The 9,477-nt window shown below is 36.6% G+C and overlaps 1 protein-coding gene across 1 annotated transcript in view; it reads left to right on the top strand.

Annotated features, from left to right (window-relative positions):
* fras1 (Fraser extracellular matrix complex subunit 1) overlaps nucleotides 1–9,477 on the top strand; it is a 277,569-nt gene that overhangs the window by 123,647 nt on the left and 144,445 nt on the right. The window contains exons 10-11 of the mRNA XM_015031370.1: nucleotides 2,239–2,328; nucleotides 4,705–4,852. Of these exons, the coding sequence (XP_014886856.1) occupies nucleotides 2,239–2,328; nucleotides 4,705–4,852 (238 nt within the window). The remainder of the gene's footprint in view (nucleotides 1–2,238; nucleotides 2,329–4,704; nucleotides 4,853–9,477) is intronic.

Raw genomic sequence — 9,477 nt, 5'->3', positions numbered from 1 at the left:
CCAACCAACCAACCAACCAACCAACCAACCATTCATCCATCATGTTCATTCATATGAACTGATATTTTTAATGATATCTATATTGGTAAAAACTGATTATCGATCATAACACCAATATTATTATTGGTTATTATTATCAACCCAAATTTCCATATCTATTCATTCCTAATAGTTGTCACAGTAAATAAAGCAAAATATCTTTTTAACAATATTAAAGCTTTTGTCACTAATTCATCCCTAAACAAAGGAAAACTTTTTTTTCTGTGAAGGAGGTTTTATGAAAAACTTCAGTGTTGGTTTGTAACCAAGACGATTCAGTCAGGATTTGTGATTCAGTCAGGATTTGTGATTCAGTCAGGATTTATGATTCAGTCAGGATTTGTGATTCAGTCAGGATCTGTGATTCAGTCAGGATCTGTGATTCAGTCAGGATCTGTGATTCAGTCAGGATTTGTGAAACCCTGGACTTTTCTCACCAAGCAGGAGTGAATGCATGAAGCCGGTTTGGTTCTTTTCAGAGTATTCATGTGTCGAACTTTACTACAGGAGTTTCAGCTGAGCCTTAACCTTTATCAGATTAAATGCCACATTTAGTTTAAATCCAGTGAATCAGGATTAACCATGAATGCTAATGTGAACTCTTCCTCACTAACGGGCGACACTCCTGCACCCAAAAATCCTATATTGTCTCTTTAAAATGCAACTATAGAGTTAACCGAGGCCAGCTTAGTTATTTTCTTCCTACATTTTCTACATTTAGCCAGAATATGTCGCCAGACTGTCTGAAACTGGAGAAAGGATATTCATTAAAGGTTATAAGGTTGTCACAGATAATCACTTCGTTAAGATGCAGCAAATTGAAAGACAAGATGGAACTAATGAGAAGAAGCAGAGCCTTAAAATGTGCTGCTTGGTCCAAAGAAATGAATTAACCTGACAGCTGCAGGGTTTCTCTCTGTGCTTCACATATAATGGTCTTATTATGTGGAATCGGCTCCAGTTTAAAATAGAGACTTCATCTGGTAATTAGGACTCCTGGGGTAGCTGGTAATGTGGGATTCTGGATTATTGGAGAGTTTTTAGGCAAATCCAAAGATTTTTTAAGGTCAATAACTGGAGTTTCCGTTATTTATTGTGGATGTCTGCTGTAAGGTGGGCAGGAATGAAGCAGATTTAATCATATTGCTTTAACATCCCTCTGGGGGTCGCAATAAGATGCTATTAATCATACTATATGGTGATAATTGAAACTGTTAAGTGCCATTTACTATAAGTGGCATAACTGGCACTTGTCCAGCCCTGAAATGAACAAGGTCACGTTGCTGTGAAGACCGCAGCTTTTCAGTTTCCGGAGTGTGCGTGCTTCAGTGTTCGTTACAGTTCAGAGAAGGTTATGGGTTTAATGGCATTTTTGACTCGGTAGGCAGAAGGAGGAACTAATATTTATAGTTTGGTTTATGATTGCTCGACTAATAACGCCATGCTCCACTGACTTTGAGACTTTTTGACTTGTGAACAACCTTCAAAGGCCAAAGGAAAGAAATAGAACAAACTGTTTAGGTTATTTTATGAAGTTATTGGTTGTTGTTACTAAATTTATAGGAATCTGTTGCCAGAAATGTAATATAGGTGCAATAAATGTTGGAAAAAGTTGTTTCCAACATTTATTTATAATTTCCAAATGCTTATATTTATATGAATTAAGTAGATAAGCCTGTTTTAATAAATAGTAAATCTATTAATCACATGATAAATTGAGGTCAATAATTTCCATTTGCATTATTTTTTTCTCTTCTCTCTCTCCCTCTTTGTACCATTCCTATTAGGTTTTTATTCTGTTTGAAAAAGCCAAAAGAATTTTTTCTCAAATTAAGAAAAAAAATATAAATTTAATTATGTTCATTTATAGATTTAAACATATTTTTAATCACTTTTTGTTTTGCCAACATTGATAGTTCTTTTTTCTACTTCCTGGATCAACATGACCAAATATGGAAATTAAGCGATGATGTCATCTAGCAAGTTTTAGGACGGCCAATAGCCACTTTTCTTACTGAGGAGTTGGCAACACTTGCCGTTATTTGAAGATTGCTCTAAAATGTGCCTGGTTAGCTAGTTAGCCACCAGGCTAGCTGGCTATGTCAGTGTCATAACAATGAAGAAAATTGTAGAATGAATGAATGTTTGTAAGAAATTTGAGTAAACGTTTAATTTGTCCATTTTTTGTTTGTGTTTTAGGAATCAGAGCTTGTTCATCTGCCGGGAAAATGCTGTCCAGAATGTTCTTCGTTGAAGCCTTCCTGTCTCTATGAAGGGAAATCGTTCAAGGTATTACTCTGAGTCACTAAGACAACCAAACCTGTCACAATAAGCAATAAATAAATTAATCGCATGATAAATTGAAATGAGTCGTTAGAAATATTCCTTAACGTTGTTGAAAAGTGATAAGCCTCATAGGAAGTAGTTAGCTGCAGTTCCTGCCCCTTTTGCCTGTTTTCCCTGTCTTAGCTGAATTATTTTTTTTTGTTGCAGACACTTCATAATCCATTTTAATTATTATTATTTTGTTTGTATATTTTGTATTTTTAAAATGTTTTCTAATTCAAGAGTTAGAAAAGTTTTTTTTTTTTATCACTGAGAGGTTGTACTCACATTAATATTCCATTATAATTATAGTTTTTATTTGAAAAAAGTCTCAAAATGTCAATGTTATCACTTATTTCAATGATTTCTGGGACAATTAATCATCCAGTAAAATGTGTTAACATGACAGGCCTATATGTAACTTACAGTGTTTGAGAATAAACATCATTATTGTGTCTAAAGAAAACAAAAAAAATCCAAACATCGTAGGTGTCCTTAATGTTTGTTGCATTTAAATCTCCCATTTTAATGTTAGTTTGTCAGTAAATGTATGAGCTGAAACTCGAAACAGTAGCAATTATTTATTGCAGCAGCTTGATTGATAATGGCAGAAAAACAAAGTTCTGCTGCTTTGAGTTAACATCTTGGCCCAGATCTTGAAGACTTTCATCAGTTTCATTATTTATAACAAAGTCCTAGAAAACTGGATTTCACAGCTTGGATGTTTTACAGCATCAATCAAAATATTCATGAAATCTTAAGACATTCGCCCAAGGCTGCAGCTGAGAGTGAGTCCATAAACGGCAGTTATCACAGTTATCATCTCCAAATGGATTGTTCTTCGTCTCCCTGGATAAAGTATTTCACCATTAGCGAAAGAAAATAGACGCTTTTGTGACGGAATGATTACTGGTTGGAAACTCAGAGGACGTTTAGATAACAGCGTGGAAATATAATGAGGTAGAACGAATAGACACGTTTATGGAAGCCCTGTCTTTTAGTTGAAGTTGAAACACATTGAGACTGAGAAGATTGTCTCTTTTTTTACTTTATTTGTTTGGGTCTGAATAAAAGGTGCTTTAGCTGCTCAGTCTCTTTCTGTAAAGGCTCGATTCGTCCATTAAGAGCATCTGGATTAATTCAGTCCTACACAATTTAGATGCATTTTTGCTTCAACATACCAGATGTAGCGATACCTTCTAAAAAAAAAAAAAAAAGTGTCACAAATAAGATTTGCAATTTGTTCGATCGCTAATCTGAATGAACAAAGACCACCTGGGGATCCCCAAGGCTGTGTACTTGAGCCTCTTTTATTCAGAAACTATAGACTCTCCCTGGCTTATATAATGCAGAACTACAACGTCTCTTACTCTACGCTGATGACACGCTACTTTTTATTTCCGTCAGCCTATTAGAATCACTATTTATGTCCATAATATCAATAAATAAAACACAAAGTTTTAGTAATAAAAGACAAATGACATTTTTAAAATGTGTACTAGCCCGTTTCCCTGTGCAGTCGTGTGTTCGTTGTGCTCCCCGTTGTTCTGGATATTTATCATTAAATCATCATCTTCATCACAACCTGGGTCTCTGCATCTCTCCTCACCACCTCATCCACACATCATGACACAAAGTTGTCTTAGCAGATGTTTGCACAGGCTTGGTGCAGATATGGCTTCTTAAGATGTCAGTGGAGAACAGAAAGTAAACCTCGACTCGTGCGTTACTGTAGACTCACTTCTCTTTACTGCATATCTAAAACTCTTTGAATACAACATGTTATTGTTTGTGAGTGATGAAAATATGTTGCTGTGTTGAATCTAGTTGGATGTTTGGTTCTGAATCATTCAGTTCATCTGGTGAGCTATTAGGAATAAGGAGTATTATATAAGTTTAATTCTATTACTCATTCAGGGTCATACAGTCTGTGCCGCTCAGGAACTGAAATGAGTAATAAATGAAAGCGGTGCATAAAGGCAGGCAGCTGGAGGAAAAAATTCACTGTATTTTAATATGTATAGTGTCTTATTTCTCGACTTTAAGTTGATAAAGTTTGAAAAGTTTTATTCTTTAGACATTTTACTTTTTCTTTGTGTTTTGACGCTGAAGTTGCTGCTGGTGTAACTTTCCCCTTGATTCCCTCTGTCTGTTTTCAGAACGCCTAAAAAGTCACGAGTGTTACGCTTTTTCTCAAATAAAACTAATTAAAATTCAGGAATGTCCCTGTTTTATAGATGCAATTGAGATCCCTCTGAATTAAAAATTAAAATTAGCGTAGTCTTTGCTTTCTGTCACTTGTTTAAGGTTTAATTAACGAAGTCCTGGGTTTTCTTTCAGAATCGGGCTCGCTGGACCGATGGCAGCTGCCGCGAGTGTGAATGCCACAATACCCGGGTGACTTGTTATCTGCGCTCCTGCCCCACTTGCCCGCCAGGAAGTCTGGCTGTCGTAAAGGAAGGCCGATGCTGCCCCGAGTGTCAGCAGGGTACGTAGTTACTCAGAAAAGATGCAGTGTGTGTCTGCATGGCTCTGCTGGGCTGGATAAGAATCAGAAACTTACTCCTCCTTCTTTTTAAACTTGTTTCCCTTTTTTCTGGAAGACTGAAAGGTGATTTCAGGATGAAGTTGACCCTTGACCTCAATGCATCATAAGTACCAACTGGTTTTATGCGTTCATAGCTGATCCTTTAGGTCTAAAAATGTGACTTTTTTTGCATTTAGAAGTTAAAAAGAGTTGGGTTTAACTCCAGTTTGCACTTTCTGCCAAAACAAAAAGGAAATCAACTGAAACCTGCATTCAAAACAAACTAAATAAAAACAACCTAGGATCTGGCTCTATATGATTGTTCAGTTTTATAAACTGTACATATTAAGACTCAAGTTGTTTGCATCAATGTGAATTTCTTTAATAATTACATTTTTGATAAGGCCATGAACAATTCTCCTTTTGTATCATCCTCTGATTTCTTCACAAGTTTCCCTTTTTTCGGCAGCATTAATTATATGTTGCATAACTTTTCTTTTTCTCTCTTTGCCTCTCTAAAGATATTGAGTTTGATATGTAGATATGTATTGTCTGTTAAGCTTGAATGAATAAACCAGCAGACAGCGTTACCAGAAATACTTTATAAATAATAAAGTATCTATAAATATGTAAACAAGAAGCTTGAAGAGGCTCATAAACAGGGAGCGAGTTTATAGTTATGAATAACAGGCTGAAAGTGTCTGTTGGGGGAAGTTGTGCCGCTCAGCTGCAGATTGCTGCTGCCTGGGGAAAAAAAAACACATTACCACTCACTAAAAAAAGGTTTTTTATTGATTGTCACTTCATAGCTCATAAATTATTTGGTAACTTTTGTAAATTTGTTGTTCTGGGCTTCCCTTCTGGGACTCCCGTTGTTGTGACTTTTGGAAAACCTGGCGAGCAGTTTGGCACTTTCCCATCAGAACCATCATTACCTTCTTCAGCAGTTTGGTCTGTTGTAGCGTGTCTGTTGGCTTAGGCATTATATTGCATTTTATCAAGCACCATTATTAAAATCATCAATACGTTGGTGTAAGTGATGCTAACTCCCACCTGCAGGTGGCAGTATTTCTTACCTCAGCCTAACTTCATGTCCAGTCGTTGATGTGGCAGGCAGCTAAAAGTCACATTAATGTCATACATAAGCAAAAATACTGAAAATATTTTTATATTAGCTCCAAAAAATCAGCACAAAAATAACAAAAACATTTGTGAAATCCTGATCAACGTGAAAAGATGTACAACCCGATAAATCATAAAAACATGGTGCATCGTCATCCTCCGGACTGACTTTCTGTTGTCGTGGTTTTTGCCAGTGACAACATCTGGTTGTTGATTTTCTATCAAAGTTGTTTTTGATGCGACCAAAATAAACTTGCATCATACCAGCACCAACACTTTTCATCCAAAAAAATATACTTTTTAAAATTGGCTTGTTTCCATTCAGCAGATTTATTTCCAAAATGTCAAATTACGCAATTAAATAGTCATTGGAAACACAGTTGGGTGTCAAACCAGAGAGGAAAACAAATCCTCCATCAGTTTATCTGTGTGGTGTTGAGTAAGATTTTTTATTGTTTTGTGGCAAAGAATAGAAAAAGACATGCGCTCACAACCTCCTTCTGTCTTTTTCCCTCTTCCTCATAAATCTTCTGCTCAGTCTATTAATCAAGGGCCGACTTCAGGCCCAGAGGTCAGTAATCTGCTCTCCTATTGGTCAGTTCTCACCTGAGGGTCATGCTGCGTTCATGTCTCATGGGAAAAGATGTAAATGTGAGCTCTGTGCTGTTAGGCTTCGACCTGCTCTCTTTAATGTGGAGCACTGTCCTTTTAAACAAGAACATCTTTTCAAGCAGAAACAGTCGCCATACTCTGTTAATGTTACACATTTTGTCCCATTTTATTGGGACCAAAACAAAATATGTCAGAATCGATGAGCTGAAGAAAAACGATACTTTATTTTAGAGGTGTGAAAAGTTTTCCTCACATAGGCCAAAAACACACAAACTAAAATCAACCACATACAGTAGCCCAATTTTTATTTTTAATTTATTCTAGATCCAAAGCTAGAAAGGGATTTTAACAATTAGGAGCTTTACAGACCAGGAAAAAAAGGTGGAGTAAATTTCTGCCAAAAAAACTCAGAAATTTAGTGATTAATCTCAAAAATTTTCTAGAAAAAACTTTGAAATTTCTGAAGTTTTTCCCATATATTTATGTTCGTTTTGTGTCTGCAACGGCCCTGATATGCTGTAGTAGATTTTGCATGTTTGCTGTATTAAAAGAAATAATAGATTGAATATTATTTTGAGTAATAAGAAGAGCATTTCTTTCAAAACGCTCACAATATTTAGTCAGGTTTAACAAAAAATACATTTTGGTCGCTTTTCAGTAAAAACCTGAATAAAGGTAGTTTTACCTTTTCTTATAGCTCAGTCATAAAAAAGGTGAATATATTGTAAGAAAATTAATAATAATTGATGATAATTTTACTCTCCACCTGCATCTATGGGCCAAATTTGTATCAGTTTTGAATTGCAGTTGGGGGCCGCACAAAATCAGCCAAAGGGCCACAAATGGCCCCTGGGCCACACTTTGGACACCCCTGCTTTATGTAAACATGTAAAAATGGCTGCAGACAGACATGCAGTCATACAGATAGTTTATATACCTGTGGACTTGAAAACTTTTAGGGTCAAAAACTGTTCAAACCGCAGAAGCTTCAACCAGATGGAGAGTGGATCTAAAAATGATTGACTCAGAGGAGCTTAATGCTAATGCTAGTGCTAATGCCACACTTTTTAAAAATATATAACAACCAGTGTAATTTATCATCCATTTTAAAGAAATGGGCCACTTTGTGTTGGTCATACATTACTTCTCCAGATAGGTCTGATTGTCAAGGAGAGAAAAGTCTTGATTTACTTTATTGAAAGTCTAGAAACTTTAATGAACATGTCTGAAGTTCCCCTCTGAAGTCGGACTGATTGACTCTGATTTCGACTCCCTGCAGCGAGTCTGAGATGTTTGATAATTATGCTCTCTGACTGTAATGTGAGACCAGCGCACGGTTATGTGACTTTATCCATTTCACCAATACTTTCACCAACAAAGTGAGGAGCTAAATGGATTTAATCCTCCTTTAAACTTTCTCTTACACTGGAAATTTGTCTGCAGACAGTAGGGGGGATTTCCATTATGGAGCAGCTTTTTTTGGCTTCAGTTATTAATTGGCTTCTTTTCTAGATGTGAAGAGTGGAGGGCAAGTTGTTGAAGGTCAAAGCTCTCCAAGCAATCAAACACGTAAACAACAATGGCCATTTTACCGTAGCAATCAAGAATCCTCCCTTTACGTGTCATCACAGGCTGTTATCTGTTGCAGTCTTTTTAGTTTTGTACCTCAGGGATTCTGGCTTATTAAGCCTGTGATGAAAACAAAAGCGCTATGCAGCATCAAAGCCAAACACAAAAATGATCCTGCATCTCCATAAGTGCAGCTTCTTATGTAAATGTGCTCATTTGTTTCCAGTGGTAAATATGCATAAAATGACATATTTGAAAAAAAAGATTTCATGATGGAAAGACTATATTCAGGCAAGAAATTAGTTTATTACCAAAAGCCACAGCTGAACGGAGAAATAAACAGTTTAGCTGTGTTCATATTAGCTGGTAAATCTGTCAGTGGGTCAGAGCAAACACTGCTAAGCATTTTAAAGCTCCCATTTTTCACAGACTCTCGCGCTATTTTCTGCACAGGCTCCTGCAGTTCTCTCTTATCTCCAATAAAACGTCTGGCCTCAGGGTGAAATTTAAGGTCAAAAAGTGAGATGAGAGGCAGATGGAAAGAAGATGAACGCTGGAATGAAATGAAACTGTAAAGTCGAAGGAACAAAAAACGTGGCAGATTGGAGAAGGAGAAGAGTGATGGAGATACTTAGAACAGTATGTTCTGGCTTGCTGACAGTCTTATTGGTCGTTAGGATTAAAGCAGCATCTCATTTTTCTCATGTTCAACTTTCCTTCCCCACTTTCACGCCCTCACAGTCTCTCCTGCTATAACTCTCCTCCTTGTCTTATTTTCCCCTGTCATTTTCTGCCTCCTTCCTCTCCTCCTACTGTCTCGCTCTGCAGTTGTCACATTAATCGGTCCTCTCAGTCTGCTGTTTTATTTTCTTAATACGGTCGCTGTGAAATCAAGTGGAAACGGCATCCCACATTGTTTGACAAGCCCTTGCTTTCATTTGCCTGTTCTGCAACCCAGATTGGACGGGCCTTATCTCTGCCTTCTCCCTTTCTTTTATTCAGAGAACATGACGGTGACAAAGCGGTTTTTTAATTTGCACATGACGTTTGGATGCTGAAGAGGCAAATCATTTCAGAAGACACTCAGAGAAACAACATTTTAAATGCATCTGCACGAGATTCAGAATAGTTTCTTTGCCTCACAGGAAGATTAAAATGTTTTCTATGCTGTTAGTTTTCCACAATTGCAATAATCAACAATATTACTCAGTTATTTGTATGGCACATTTCAGCAACAAGGCAGAAGACAAAAATAAAAAACATACACTCAGTCTTTTCTATGA

The sequence above is a fragment of the Poecilia latipinna genome, unplaced genomic scaffold (assembly GCF_001443285.1).
Source record: "Poecilia latipinna isolate Pla-1442-1.1 unplaced genomic scaffold, P_latipinna-1.0 Scaffold204, whole genome shotgun sequence".
NCBI classification, from domain to species: Eukaryota; Metazoa; Chordata; class Actinopteri; order Cyprinodontiformes; family Poeciliidae; genus Poecilia; species Poecilia latipinna.
This window is presented reverse-complemented; position numbering and strand designations above follow the sequence as displayed.